At 40.5% G+C, this 16,483-nt stretch overlaps 1 protein-coding gene across 4 annotated transcripts in view; it reads right to left on the bottom strand.

The window, feature by feature from the left end:
• Window positions 1-16,483, bottom strand: part of SLC49A4 (solute carrier family 49 member 4) — a 71,982-nt gene that overhangs the window by 46,564 nt on the left and 8,935 nt on the right. For all 4 annotated transcript variants that reach the window (XM_036352195.1, XM_036352194.1, XM_036352193.1 and 1 more), the window contains exon 2: window positions 16,307-16,400. In XM_036352195.1, coding sequence (XP_036208088.1) covers window positions 16,307-16,400 — 94 coding nt within the window. The remainder of the gene's footprint in view (window positions 1-16,306; window positions 16,401-16,483) is intronic.

Raw genomic sequence — 16,483 nt, 5'->3', positions numbered from 1 at the left:
ACTAAAAACATTTTAAAATCTTCTTGTGTAAGGGGAACTATTTTCTAGATGACAAAAACAATTTAGTGTTTATAAATTGAATGCCTCCTCCAAAAGTCAGTGGATACCAAGCTGTCACACAGCAATTTCATCATAAAAGTATTCTTGAAACAATGTCACTAAGTGGTTTTAATCATGACTCCCATAATCATGACTCGTTATGGCGCAACAATTAGACAGCACATGATGGCTCACACAGGTAACTGCTTTCATATTTAATACTTTTAATAAGGTGTTCCTGAAAGACTCGTCTCATCTGGAAAGGGGAGGGGTGGAAGAAGTACATTTTATTAGTCCTAAAAATGTTAAGAATAGAAGGAGAATAAGGAAGAAACAACCCATTAAAAAGACAAAACAAACAAAAAAAAAATGACAAAACAGTATGAATCCTCAAAGTTAAGGTTAAAACTAAAGTTATTGCCATGGCTTAACATTTTGGCACTCTTCTGCGGAATCATGAATTGACTATTTTCCAAAGAGCAAACCTAAGAGTCAGAACATGTGAGCTTGCGATAATGTAAGGATCATCCAAATCCAGTTTACTCAATTCTCCTATCAGAGTATTCCTCACTATAGTGTGGTACATGTGCTCAAGTAGAAACCAAAGCAGGTATGATACTAGGGGCATTCAATCTCTAAGGTCACTGAACTTGGTGGTGGTGGTGGTGGGGGGGTGAACCTAGAACAGTGTTGGCGAACTTATGACACGCGTGTCAGAGGTGACACGCGAACTCATTTTTTTGGTTGATTTTTCTTTGTTAAATGGCATTTAAATATATAAAATAAATATCAAAAATATAAGTCTTTGTTTTACTATGGTTGCAAATATCAAAAAACTCCTATATGTGACACGGCACCAGAGTTAAGTTAGGGTTTTTCAAAACGCTGACACACCGAGCTCAAAAGGTTCCCCATCACTGACCTAGAACATATGTGTATTATCACACTGAAAAGTCATCTTGAATTAAAACATGATTTGGTACTTTAAAATTACTCAAATTTAAATAATTATGTCTGTTTTGTATTAAAAGTCATCACACACAGACACACCCCTCACAAATGAGCTCAGTAGAACTGGGACCTCAGTAGAACAGGATCTTGGGGTTACTCTCTGAATTCATGGGAAACCTGGTAAGGAAACCCAATTCCATTCTTACCAGCATCTTTAAGTTTTCCTGCTCCTTCTCACACTAGTATCCCAGAGCCCCTCAGGGCTTGGTAGTTACTAATATAACTGGTTATAAGCACTGTTGTCCTGGTAACCATGATATAACACTAACTTGTATTATCAAGAATTTTATGTTTGCCTGACAGTATTTTCTGCTACCTACCATTAACTAACTCTATTTTATAAATTGTTTCTAAATATATACTTAAAAATAAAATTCAGTTTTATATATAAAATCTAGTTTCTCAAAAAATAGTAATGCAAAATTTGAGGCATGTTTTCTGGAAAAATGCTGGCCATAAGACATAATAAAATCTATAAACTTTACAATGACAATGAAGAAGATGAATAATTTTAAATTATTCATTATAAGCTGTGTTGTTAACTCATTCAACAAACATACTGTGTATTCACTGCATATTGAGGTAGGTATTGTGATAGGCTATGTATACTGGAACATAAAGTTAAAAAGGTAAAGCCCCTGCCCTTAAGAATCGCTGAAAGTAGTTGAAGCCCTGTACCAGGAATATAAAGGAAAGTAAGGCAATGATTAGTCCTACCCCTAATGCTGTGGGCCTCTGATGAGTACCAGTGGAGGTCCCTGTGTGTCCTCCTCCTCCTCTGACCTCTGGCTCTGATCTATAGCACCAAGGGCTTCACAGGTATGCACATGACCAGCTCCATCCAAGCACCATCTATCCCCTTCAAACAGCTGTCCTTGGGCATAGGGAGCACGCATGAGGCATGCAGTCTACACTTGGAAGAACAGACCTGGGAAGGGGGCCTGTTGCAGGGATTTCTGGGGTCTGTGTAGTTAGATAGCGGTCGGCAGGGGTGAGGGGACACACACACATTTCACATTTCCTTGGCCCTACAGACTCCTCAGCTCATAGGGAATGGCAAAACTAAAGGAAAACCAGAGTGGGACACTTTCAAGCATGGAGTCCAGGACAAGGACCCTTTGGCAGTGATGGCAACAAGAGTGCGGCTACAGAGGAGAGGGTGGTTTGGAGAAGTGGTCCTAGCCATACTATATGGGTAGGTGAATGACTGGATATTGGGGGGTAGGGGGAGGGAAGGCCTGCAACCATATCTCTGTAAAAATGTCCAGTACATTTTTTAAGATAGGTTAGAAGCTAAGGAAAGAGGTCTAAGCTAATAGATGTACATTGGGATTGGGAACAAAAACTAGAGAATACCAATATATATATATTTTCTTTTTTTAATCCTCACCAGAGGATATGCTTAGGGAGGGGAGGGAAGGGGAGGGGAGGGGAGGGGAGGGGAGGGAAGGGAAGGGAAGGGAAGGGAGGGAGGGAGAGGGAGAGGGAGAGGGAGAGAGAGAGAGAGAGAGAGAGAGAGAGAGAGATATCAACTGGCCATCCAATCGCCACCCCCGCCCTCCCACACCCACACACACACACTCCCCTACTGGGAATCAAATCTGAAACCCAAGTATGTGCCCTGACCAGCAAGAGTCAAGAAAAAGGATTGAGAAGGGGCAATTATAGAGCCAGGAAAAAAATAAAAGGAAAGATGAACATTATAGCAACTGAGAAGAAAAGGGTATCAAGAAGATGAGAGTGAGTGGTTGATAGCATCAAAATTAACAGAGAGACAGTTTAACTGAAATGTGACCACTGGATTCGGCAACAAGGAGGTTATTCCTGATCTGAATAAAAGCAGTATGCTTCCTGAGGAAATGGAAATTTCAATTTAGACTATTCATACTTGTAGTGAGAAACAGATGCCAGAACAGAAGTTAGGTATATAAGCTTAGCAATGTGAAAAAGAAAAGCACCCTGCTTAAATGAACAGTCTGGGCTGAAAAGTCTCTCTGCCTTCATGAAATGAAAGATAAATGCACCTCATTATGATTGTCTTAATGCTTTCTAAGCACGCGTGGAAGAAGTTGGCTTTCAGAAATTAATACTTAGCGATCTGGGCTGACTGTTAAAAATAATGCAGATAAAGAAAAGAGGAGTGATTCTCAATCTCCAGTGAAGTGAAGCGAATCGTATAACCTAATGTCTATTTTTGTGTGTCATTACATGCTTCGGTTTTGTTTTGCAAGTAACAGTTAAATTCCTTGTGGGTAAGGACCATGGCTTCTGAATTCCCAGAGTGCTTCATGAAGAGCTGTGGCAGTGTGGACGCTCTCTAGGAATGCAGGGACCGATTCAAGTAGAGGCAGGTAGGGTCACTGAGATACATAGCTAACCTGCCCTTTAAAAATCTCAGTTACCTTTCCCGGCCGGCGTGGCTTAGTGGTTGAGCATGGACCTATGAACCAGGAGGTCATGGTTTCGAGTCAGAGCACATGCCTTGGGTGGCGGATTCGATCCCCAGTGTGGGGCATGCAGGAGGCAGCCAATCGATGATTCTCTCTCATCATTGATGTTTCTATCTCTCTCTCCCACTTCCTTCCTCTCTGAAATCAATAAATATATATTTTTAAAAATCCCAGTTACCCAACACATGCATCATGTCAGTTGCACTTGTAGATTTTAAATGTTTCAAATTCAGCAATATGAAAAACAAGGTGATTAACAAATATTTGGAAATAAACCTTTTTAAAAAGACACTCAGGGTGGTAAAAGCAAGGCCAACACTTTAGTACTGTCCCAAGCACAGTGGACTTGGGAAGGATGAGAAGTTAAGAGTGTGAGGAGGCAGTTTTGTCTCCTGGGCAATAAGCTCTGCAGCAGAAAGGGAGCACCCTGGAAATTGACTAATTAATTCAAGGGGTGAACTCTTGCTTCCTCACCTGAAACTTCATGCCTGAAGAAAGAAGCAGGTGCATATTCAGAGTTAGGGGATAGCAAGTCTGACCTTTGCAGGCCAATCTGTGGCAGATCAACCCAGTCTCCTCTCACTGACCCCTAAACTTACTCCCTCTCCCAGTCTCCCACCCTCCTCTTTTCTCCCTTGGGTCTTTTCCCTTTCTCTTTACCTAGCTTCTGCCTGTTTCTGAGGTCTGGTTTGTGCCATCCCCATAGGCCCAGTAGGAAAGTGGATAAGAGATAGGGGCATTTCCATAGAGGCTGAGAGGAAGAGTAAAGATTCGTGAATTTCTCCAGCATCAGCAGAACTATACCATAGAGACTGGGAAGGCCGAATGCTGCCCACCAGTGTCAGTCTTGCTGAGGTTTGCTGGCCTGTGGTAGGCCGGGGGGACTCCTAAACGGGACTCACCAAGTCCTGCCCTTGCCTGTGTACTTTCTGCCCTCAATCAGTGGCCCTGCCCATAGAGAGGCTCAGGCCTGGTGGTCTGTGTGGTATTTGTGTACAGCTGCATTCCCTTTTGTATTATTCAATATTCTACAGCTTTTCAAAGAAATGCCAATAGCAAAAGTTCAAACTGAAGATCTCTTAGTTCACATTTTCTAATGTACTTGACATTTCCATTTGTATTTAATGGTATTCTAATATCCTAACCTTTTACTTTCTGATATCCTGAAACAAACACCTATCATTCCTAAATTATTTTCTACTTGGAATAATCTATATATATAAAAGCCTAAGGGTCTTTATGACCAGATGGTAGCTATGACTCACACTGATCACCAGTGGGCAGATGCTCAACGCAGGAGCTGTCCCCTGGTGGTTAGTGGGCTCCCACAGCCAAACTCCCACGGTTGGTCAACCTCCCATGGCCCCTCCTCCCGGCTCCTGACCTCATCAGCCCCGATCACCAGCCAGGCTGACATACCCCACCCATGCATGAATTTGTGCACCAGGCCTCTAGTATGATATATTAGCCTTACAATTTTTATAGCTGGAAGAGACCTGAAACTTCACCTAGATAACCCACCCTTCTCATTTTATAGAAATATTGAGTTCCAGAAAGGCTATTACCATGTTTAAAATAACACTCATAATTTTGTAACTTTCCTTACCCCTAAAAGTATTGGGGGGAACTCCAAAGTCATACAATTAGCTATTGGCTGAGCCAGGACTAGTAAGAAAAATTAGAAATGATTTCATCAGCCCACAAATTTCTCTATTCTTCCACATGGTCTCATTCTGAAGGTTCTCTGTTAATAACAGTAATAATAAAAATCATTGATTGCTAAGACAACCTAAGGTTCTCAGATCCAAAGGCATACAGTAGCTAGTATATTTTTATTATGTGCATAAATCTACTTTATAAACCTTCAGTTTATTATGACTAGCATTGGTGATAACATTGGAGAGTCAGCTTTTTAGAAACTTAACAGATACAGCATTAGTGTAAGTACAGCAATCTTAACTTAAATTATATGTATTTTTAATATGAAATAATTTAGAATCTATAAAAATACTTCCCTGTAAGGCTCAAGATGCCAATGGCTCACAAACATGTTTTCCAATTCTTAATCATTGTATATCAGAATAAACTCATGTGTTATAGAATTTCCTGTATATTGAAAATGTCAGAAGTGCTAGAGTTTTCCTTTATGTAGCCCAAGAAAAGATAGGGCAATAAAAAGGATCAGAGATGTTATGAATCAATTACAGGAGAAAGGAAGTTAGGAAGGACGAAATAGAGATAATGGTGGGAAGGAAGTGAGCCCTTAAAGACTGTTATCACAGCCTCAGTTTTCTTTTATAAAAATCTATTTCACTTTTGTATCTTTAATAATCTTGGCCAATTAAGATTCAATTAAAAATATCTATTGAATATCTATTATAGTGAAGGCACCTGAAGCTAGACACCAAAGGGAATACAAAGATGAGTATTACAGTCTTGTCCCTAAAGAAGCTTATAATTACTTATCAAGTACCAGTTATAGAAAGCACAGAAAAAACACAGAAAAAGAATATTGGATTAGATATCAGAAGACTCAGCTTCTAGTCTTAGCTAAATTTATTAACCATGTAATCTTTGTTGAATCACTTATTCCCTTTCTGTTCTATCTCACGGAGTTTTTATTATTATTATTATTATTATTATTAGTCACAGAGTTTTTATTAAGGCCAAATGCAATAATCTCTAGGCAAGGTACAGGGGGAAATGAACTGATCTGAGAGATGTCAACCTCCTCACATTTGTCTCATAACTTTTTTCTTGTCTCCTACCTTATATTTTGTACTCTTAACTTAAAAGTATATGTACTCATAGTAGAGGAGTACAAAGAGAAAAAAAAAGAATACATTCAGTAATTCAGTTAAGTAACTCACACAAGCACTACTAATACTTTGTGTGTTTTTTTTAATCTTCTTTTTTTTTTCATTCCCCTCCCCCCCCCAATCAATACTTAAGCTTAAGGTAACCACAGATATCATATAGAATATATAGTTTTATGCACCAAATATTTTTAACTTTACAGCCTATCATAAGCATTTTATCCTTTCACTAAAGATTCTCCATAATTTATTATCATAATCATAATGGCTCCATGGCAGTCTATTATGCAGATGTACAAAAACCCATTTAAGCATTTTTCTAATGTTTGCTACTTATTTGCTAATATTAATAATGCTGTGTGACCATCTTTGTACGTAAATATTTGCCACTTTCCAAATTATTTCTTTAAGATCAATGAAACAAAGGTATGAACATTTCAGCCCTCATGAAACTTACTTCAAAACTGATTTTCTGCCGAAACCGGTTTGGCTCAGTGGATAGAGCGTCGGCCTGCGGACTGAAAGGTCCCAGGTTCGATTCCGGTCAAGGGCATGTACCTGGGTTGTGGGCACATCCCCAGTAGGAGATGTGCAGGAGGCAGCTGATTGATGTTTCTCTCTCATCGATGTTTCTAATTCTCTATCTCTCTCCCTTCCTCTCTGTAAAAAATCAATAAAATATATTAAAAAAACCCAACAAAACAAAAAAAAACAAACTGATTTTCAAAAGAGTTTGTAGTAATTTTCATTCCCCTCAGTAGTGGATGACAGGATGTGCCTTATCAGCACTGAATATCACTAAAAAATTATGCATACATGCACACATGCACGCACGTGCGTGCGCCCATGCACACAGTCAAACACACACACACACACACACACAAAAGTAACTTGGTGTACTAGTTTTCTATTGCTCTTATAACAAAGTATCACACACTCAGTAGCTTTAAAACAACACTAATTTATTATATTACAGTTCTATAAATCAGAAGCCCAACATAGGTCTCACTGGGCTAAAATCAAGATGTCGGCATGGCTGTGTTCCCTTCTAGAGGGAAGACATTACAAAACAGTTCTAGAAAAGTTTATGATTGCAGATGCCTAAAGCAATCCTCAGGTCCCCAAATCAGCACCAGGCAGAAAGGGAAATGCAAAGCTGTGTAGCCCTCACAAAGAGCATTTCTTCCAACATTCGCAGGCATGGACAATGAGGATGCTGGACAAAAAAAGATCCTTGCAGAGGACAAACGCAAAGCCACAAACAACAATCAAAGGAAATACTCCCAGAGAGCCACAAAAACTCCGCAGAAACCAGAAATCCTGGAATTTGAGTTAGATGCAATAATTGAACCTTTGAGGAACTTGTTAAAATTATTGATTTGGGATTCACGCCAGAGACTAACTGAGTAGGACTAGAGTGAGGCCCAAGAATCCGTATTTTTAATAAGCATGTACCATAATCTTTGAACCATACTTCTAAAAAATATTGACCTAGGGGAATATGAATCTTACGTAAAAACAGAGAAGAGCCTTAGTTCTCAAATCTATCAATTGTTCATTTTTACATCAAAAGGTTTCTATTTCTGTACTAGGGAAATTTACATATAACCCTTACCTTTCCTTCTCCTATTTTCATTATTAAAGCTCTAATTATTTCACTTAACTGGTGTTCTCAGTCAAAAAGATAATATATGCAAAAATAAAAATATTCCAAAGACTAGAAAAGAGTATAAAATAAAAAGTAAATCTCTTTTCAATCTAGACTTCTAGTTCCCTAAGCTTCCTCCCACGAAATAACGAATGGTAATAGTTTCTTTTAGAAATAGCCCTTGCCAAACAATGGCATATACACTGAGTGGCCAGATTATTATGACCACCTGACGTTTGTAGGCAAATTAGCTATAATTTCATGCTGAAGTTGCCAGAGGGCCAGACCATTATAAATAGGGAAGCAGGTTGTTTACCAAGACAGTAGAAGTGATATTTTTCTGAAGATATGGGTAAATAACGCGATTTAACAGCCTTTGAACGTGGGATATATATTATTATGAATGGCCAGATTATTATGACCAACTGACGTTTGTAGACAAATTAGCCATACGCTGTATCGTATGGGATACGTATGGGATATGGAAGCCGAAGGCCTGTTCAAACACCTTTGCTGTCTGCAGTTACTAAGATAAAACATCTCCAATTCACACAGGAGCCCAAGGATTGGACATTCGAGCATTGGAAAAAAGTCATGTGGTCCGAAGAATCACGTTTCCAGTTGCATCATGCAGGTGGCAGAGTGAGAATTTGGTGGCAACAGCATGAAAGCATGCACCTCACCTGCATGAGTACAACCCTTCAAGCTGCTGGGGGCAGTGTTATGGTTTGGGGCATGTTTTCCTGGCATGATTTGGGCCCTTTAATTCGTGCGGAACAACGTCTGAATAGCACAACATACCTAAGTATCGTTGCTGATCAAGTTCATCCTATCCTGTTGATGGCATATTTCAATGGAGATGGCTTCTTCCAACAAGACAATGTGCCATGCCATGGTGCTCGTACTGTGCAGGAGTGGTTTCAAGAACATGAGGGAGACTTTAGCTTGCTTAGGTGGCCCCCACAATTACCAGATTTCAATCCAATTGAGCATTTGTGGAACAAAGTTAAAAGAGCCATCAGGCAGCTGGTTCCACAGCCATCAAATCTCACAGAACTGGACAGTGCTGTTCATCAGGCATGGTGTCAGATTCCTCACATCACCTTTCAACATCTCGTGGAGTCAATGCCAAGAAGAATCGTAGTATTGAAGGCAAAAGGTGGTCCAACAAAGTACTAATGAGGTGGTCATAATAATCTGGCCACTCACATTCGAAGGCTGTTAAATTCCATTGTTTACCCATATCTTCAGAAAAAAATCACTTCTACTGTCATGGTAAACAACCTGCTTCCCTATTCATAATGGTCTGGCCCTCTAGCAACTTCAGCGCAAAATTATAGCTAATTTGCCTACAAATGTCAGGTGGTCATAATAATCTGGCCACTCAGTGTATATCCTTCTCACTTATTTCTATTTAAGAAGATATAAAACACTATATATATATATATATATATATATATATATATATATATATACACAAAAAAGCCTAAGCAACTGTTCAACCATTCGACCAGTAGCTATGACACGCACTGACCACCAGGGGGCAACCCTCAATGCACATGCATGGAAACATGGAACAGACTGATGAATCTGAGGGAAAGGGGGTGGGGGGAGGGCAGGAAGAGATTAACCAAAGATCTTATATGCATACTAGAGGCCCGGTGCACAGATTCATGCACCGGTGGGGTCCCTTGGCCTGGCCTGCAGGGATCAGGCCGAAAATGGCTATCCAACATCCCCCGAGCGGTCCTGGATTGTGAGAGGGTGCACGCCAGGCCAAGGGATCCCACCGGTGCATGAATCTGTGTACTGGGCCTCTAGTGTTACATAATATGTAAACTTTGCCTTTTTATAAAACTCTAAAATGTATATTTTGGAGATTATTCCATATCAGCAGTTACAAAACTTTACTTCTATTTCATCGCTACATACTATTCCATTATATACTTCACCATAACCAGTCCTCTGGCGAAGACAGTGAGTTGCATCCAGCCTTATCCTATCTAATAAAAGAGAAACATAGTAATTAGCCGTACTTCCGCTACCCTTCCCATTGGCTAATCAGGGCGATATGCAAATAACTGCCAGCCAAGATGGCGGCCGGCAGCCAGGCAGCTTGAAGCGAACATGAGGCTTACTTGCTTCAGTGACGGAGGACTCCAACATTCCCCGCCTGCTGCTGCCGGCCTCTGAGTTTGCAGTTTGAAACATTGTTACAAATATAGAAGCTAAACAAAACCCCAGAAACCGGCTTTCAGCCAGCCAGGATCTCAGAGCTGGAATTGATACAGTGTTTCGATTATAGAACCCAAACAAACCAGATACCTGCTTTCAGCAGCATTGGCCTAAGAGCTGGAGCCAAGCCTCAGAGCTAAAGGTGGCCCAGAATAAAAAAGAAAAAGAAAAAAAGGAGTGGTTGGGAGCTTCAGTCACCCACCAGCCTGAAAACAGCCCTCAGCCCCTCACCCAGACTGGCCAGGAACCCCAGTGGGGACCCCCACCCTGATCCAGGACACCCTTGAGGGCAAACCAGCCAGCCCCCACCCCTGCACCAGGCCTCTATTCTATATAGTAAAAGGGTAATATGCCTCCCAGCACCAGAATCAGCGGAGCAGTGAGGCCTCCCAGCACCGGGATCAGCGGAGCTGTGAGGCCTCCCGGCACCAGGATCAGAGTGACGGGGCAGCGACCAAATGCCCTGATCGCCCTGCGGCTCTGTGTGTGACAGGGGGCGGGGCCACAATCTCCCTATCCACCCTGCTCTGTGTGTGACAGGGTGTGACGCCCCAACACCCCCCCATTCGCCCTGCTCAATGTGTGACGGGGTAGAGCCATAACCTCCCCATTGGCCCTGCCCTGAGTGTGACAGGGTGCGGCGCCCCAACCCCCTGATCCGCCCTGCTCTGTGTGTGACAGGGGGCGGTGCCCCAACTCCCCTATCGGCCCTACTCTGTGAGTGACAGGGGGTAGCTCCTCAACTCCCTGATTGGCCCTGCTCTCTGCATGACAGGGGGGAGCTCCCCAACTCCCTGATGGGCCTTGCTCTGTGCGTGACAGAGGGGAGCTCCCCAACCCCCTGATCGACCCTGCTCTGTGCGTGACAGGGTACGGAGCCCCAACCCCCATGATGGGCCCTGCTCTGTGAGTGACAGGGGGCAGCGCCCCAACCCCCTGATTGGCCCTGCTCTGTGCGTGACAGGGGGTGGTGCCGCATCCTCCCCATCGACCCTGCCTTGAGTGTGACAGGGGACGGTGCCCCAAACCCCCAATTGGCCCTACCCTGAGCGTGACTGGGGGTGGCATCACAACCTCCTGATCCGCCCTGCTCTGTGCATGACAGGGGGCGGCGCCCCAACTCCCCAATCAGCCCTGCTCTGAGCCCGACCAGGGGCTGCACCCAGGGATTGGGCCTGCCCTCTGCCACCCGGGAGCGGGCCTAAGCCAGCAGGTCATTATCTCCCGAGGGGTCCCAGACTGCAAGAGGGCACAGGCCGGGCTGAGGGACTCCCTCCCCACCGAGTGCACAAATTTTTGTGCACCGGGCCTCTAGTCTATAATAATAGAAGAGGATTATGCTAATTAGACTAGATAGCCGAATGACCTTCTGGACATCCTTCTGGACGAAGCTGGGCTGAGGGACCCCTCCCCCGTGCATGAATTTCGTGCACTGGGCCTCTAGTCTATATACATAAAAGCCTAATATGCAAATTGTCCCCTCGTGAATTTGACCAGGAGATCAGGAGTTCAATCACTCACTATAATGTGCACTGACCACCAGGGGCGGTGTGGAATGAAGGAAGGCCCCAGCCAGCAGCCGGTAGCTGGGGAAGGGAGGCTCTGATCACTGGCCAGGCCTAGGGACCCTACCCATGCATGAATTTCGTGCACCGGGCCGCTACTACTATTATAAGCAAAGCTACAAACTGGTAGAGCTTTATATGTGAGCCAATTTTCTAGACATGCAAATACTGGGTTAAAGAACATGTGCATTTTGAATCTGATAAGTACTGCCATAATGCCCTCCAAACAGGATGCATCAAACTACTCGCCCATCAGAGGGTTCTGTTTTTCCCTATACTTCAACAACGCAGCACATTATCATATTTTTTCATCTTTGCTAATAAACAGATATTTAATTGCTATCTTAATTTTCATTTCCTTAATTATGCTGGAAAGTTGAACATCTTAAGTTTATGTCATTTGTATTTCAATTTCTATAATTACTTGCTCATATCTATCACCCATTTTCCTACTGAGTTGCTATGTTTCTTATTGTAGAGAACATTTCCCAGTTTTTAACTTGTCTCTGACTTTGTTTTATAGTATAATTAATCATGCAGATATTTAAAAGTTTTAAGTAGTCAAATATATTAAGCCTTTCTTTTATCACTTTGGGGATGTGTGTTTTAGTTGGAAGGCCTTCTCCCTTCTAAGGTTATTTAAAAAAGTCTTATTAAAAAACAGTCTTGTTTTCACATATGTTTATGGTTTATTTTTTGCATTTAAATCTTAGATCCATCTGAAATTTACTAAGCGTTGAGGCAGAGATTTAAGATTCAACTTTATTTTTTTCCCCAGAGAGTAAGCAGTTGTCACAAAACCATACACTAAACAAATCATTTTTTTCTGTTATGATCAATTAAAATGTAATTTTGCCAGTTGCAAAGCATTTCAAAATGGAGCATATTTCTAGAAAATCTATCTTAACTAGATGCATAGTATTTAACCATATAATACATATTAGTAAATGTTATCTATTGTTAATATTAATTAAAATTACACTGAATTGAAAAATAATGGTAATACTAATGAAAATTACACTGAATTGAACAATAGGAATTATTGAATACATCTATGATTAAAAGCAGGTATAACTTACTATACACGTTCACCTCTAGGTCTTTAAATTGTTCACTGGGTAGGCAAAATCACATTTCACACTATAGAGCAATGCCATCTATAATTTCTTAGGTTTGAATTGCTTTTGGATCATAAAAGAAGAAATGTCTCATAGTTCATTATTCTAAATTCCATATTTGTCTATGATATAAATAAAAGTAGTAAAATAATTTTTCTTGAATTTTCATTGGTACGATGTACATAAAATAAATAATTGATACTATGCAGTGGTAGAACACCATTTGGAAGGTGGTTAAGTCTAGTTCTGATTGAGGAAAGAGCTTGCTAGAAAGCCACTATTCTCGAGATTTACATAAGCTAAGATACAGGAAGCCATAGGTGCATGGACAATATTCTACAGGCTGGGTCAGTAGCTCAAAAGCTCCAAGTGAAATAGGGCCACAAAAACACAGACTGCCAAATGCTGCTTCAGTGCTGGACAAATGCACATTAACAGTCTTTATCCCCTTCCCACTGAGTGTCCGATGAAGCTTCAAAGTGGTGATGAATTGAACTTACTAGTCAACAATACATATTCCAGTTGTAGCATTTTCATTTTAACAGCTGTTAATAAATAATGCTGCTTAAAAGAAATACTGTATAGACATAAAATGAAGTCTAATTTCAAGGGGATAATGTCACTAAATTCTTTATAATTGAACACTTGAGGACTGAAAATTCAACTTATATGGTTTTTTCATAAACGATTCAATCTCTCTGAACTCTTTTATTTCTTCTCTTTCCTGCTTTGTTTACATTTCTTTATGAGCTTTAGTTCTTTTTCATACCACTTTCTCCACCAAAACAGAGAGTCAACTCTTTATTATTCCTGGAATTTTATGTCTGGAAAGTATATGAAGGGATGGATATAAAACCAGAGAGAATAATATGGATGGCCCCAAACAGAAGAAAAGCCAACAAGTATATTAATAAGCATTTTACAAGAATGTATTGTAGAATTTAAGCTTACCCTGAAATTTGTACTTAAAAGCTGAGGATGCTTAGGGAAAAAAAAACTGGATGTTTGAAAAAGTAAGACCATAATGATGGTCTTACACAATAATGAAAGTAATCACAACACAATAATGAAAGTAATCTATTAAAACCTCACTCAGGATAGGAAATAAGACTAGCTTTCCATAGGAACCCAAATGATTTGGCTGTTTTCCTTTTAAAATATGAAATACTTGCAGATTATATTTTCTGGAAAGGTAACATTTTAAAAATTTGAAAATGAACAGTATTTATTTTGAAATGGAAAAATCCTTTTCCAAATGAAAGTCAACATCTTGTCCTTAAAATTCACTCCTCCCTCCTGTGTTCTTTGAGTGAAACCTTAAACATGCCTTCAATTTCTTTCTCTCATATCTGTGCTATTCTTTTCATTCCCACAACTTCCCAGAGTCATTCTGAACCCTACTCTTTTTCTTACCTCCTTATCTAATCCATCATCAAATCCTTCAAAACATAATCAGAATTTGTTCACTTCTAGCCTGGCCGGTATGGCTCAGTGGTTGAGCATCAACCTATAAATCAGGAGGCCATGGTTTGATTCCCTGTCAGCGTACATGCCTGGGTTGCAGGCTCGATCCCCAGTATTAAGAAGTGTGCAGGAGGCAGCCACTCTCTCTCGTCATTGATGTTTCTATCTCTCTCTCCCTCTCCCTTCTTCTCTGACATCAATAAAAATATACTAAAAAAAAAAAAAAAGACCACTTCTCACCACCACCATTGCCACCACTCTGGCCCAAGCTACCATCATCTCTTACCTAGTTTATAGCACTGGTTTCCTAATAGGTCTCCTTACTCCTGCCTTGACCTCCAGCTTCAGTCTATTCTAAGTAAAGCAGAATATGACTCTGGTTCTCGTTGGCTCAAAACTTCCAGTGGTTTCCTAGCTCACACTCCCACCACCATGCATAACTGCGCTGGTCTCATTTCCTATTATTCTTCCCATGAAGTCTCTCACTCGATTCCAGCCATATCTCCCTGCCAAGCTATGTCGTTCCCTTCCCACCCATTTCCCTTGTTATTCTCTCTGCTCAGAATTCTTGTCCCCTAGATAATGCATCATTCCGTCCTAGGTTTTTATCCAAAAAAGTGAACTTCCCAATGAGGTTTTTTTCGTTATTTATGAAATGTTACCATCCTTCCCCTGACATTTCAAATCTTTCTTTCTTATTTTACTTTTTTCTCCATAGCACATACTACATATTTTACTTACTTACCTAGTTTATTGCCAGCCTCCCCAACTGGAATGTAAACTCCATGAGGCAGGGATTTGTCTACTGTGTTCCATGCTGTATCCCCCACGCCCAGAACACATGATAGGAGCTCAGTTAACTTTGTTCAATAAATAAATAAACAAACAAAAGAATGACTCCAGCTTGGGCTCTCACTGCATCTTTCCTGGTCTCCTCCCGGCAGGCTCTGTAATTAATCCTACACACCTCAAATCAGTAGTTGACCTCACATGGGTCTGACTCTATTGCTGCTCTGGTTAAGAACCTAAGTGGCTTGCAAACTGTCCTTTGAGGAAAATACAGCTCTATAGGGTGGCATCAAGATCCTGCATAATCTGGATACTCTTTTCTGAACTCATATCTTTACATTCCATTCTTATACCTTATTCTATAGACCAGTGTCTCCCCAAATCGAGTACTTTATGGGTCCTTTTTAAAGGGAAAAAAAATTCTTAATGGCTTACAAGGTCACATCTAAGGCCCCCACTTAAGAAACACTAATTTAAGAAATTGAAGTTCAGATCAATAAAAATCTTTTTAAAATATGGATTGTTACTGATAAAATAATTCTTAATACAGTATCATAACCAAAAGGAAAACAAACATTTTAAATCTTCGTATATTTTACACCCTCGGAGAATAAACCCATGGACCCCAGTGACAGAAATGAAACTACCTATCCAGCCCAGAAGAGGCCCTACACTTACCTGCCTCCATGCCTTTGTTCCTAATGTTTGCTATCCCGGAATATCCTTCCCCTGACAATAGTTATCAGAATTCTACTCATCCTTCAATACCTAGTTTAATTATCGGCTCCTTCACAAACTCTTCTTCTTCATACCCTCAGACAAAACTTCTCAGTCTCTCAGAGCAATTTTAACCTCTTCTATGACATTAACTACATCATTCTTCCTTAAGTTACACTATTATTTTCCTGTGGTTATTACAGCACCTGGATAGCATGAAGATGAACTTGTTCTCTTAACATAACTAGTATAATGTCTTCCATATAACAACTAATAAATGTATACTGAATTAATCATTATATAGGGGGGAAATAAATGCTACTATAAATATGACCCTCTATTTATCATTTTAAAAATAGAACTGTTCACTAAAAGTTTATAAGCAAACATGCATAACATACTCATAACAAAAGAAAAATTGGGAAAAAATTTTTAAGTTATTTATAGGAGTTACCTTCGTTTAAGCACTAAGTCTGATATAGGTATGCATCTTAGACCAGTTCCCAAAACCATGAGGAAGGATGTCAGAAGCACAGTTATCCGAAGACCTAAAAGGAAACAAAAACATTTGGATTATTTTCTATTTTCTCTTCAAGTAAGTCCAGTGTTAAGAACAAAGATTTTTATACTC

This window comes from Myotis myotis, unplaced genomic scaffold (assembly GCF_014108235.1).
Source record: "Myotis myotis isolate mMyoMyo1 unplaced genomic scaffold, mMyoMyo1.p scaffold_m19_p_2, whole genome shotgun sequence".
In the NCBI taxonomy this organism is placed as follows: Eukaryota; Metazoa; Chordata; class Mammalia; order Chiroptera; family Vespertilionidae; genus Myotis; species Myotis myotis.
The sequence above is the reverse complement of the archived record's forward strand: the minus strand, read 5'-3'. Positions and strand labels throughout refer to the sequence as shown.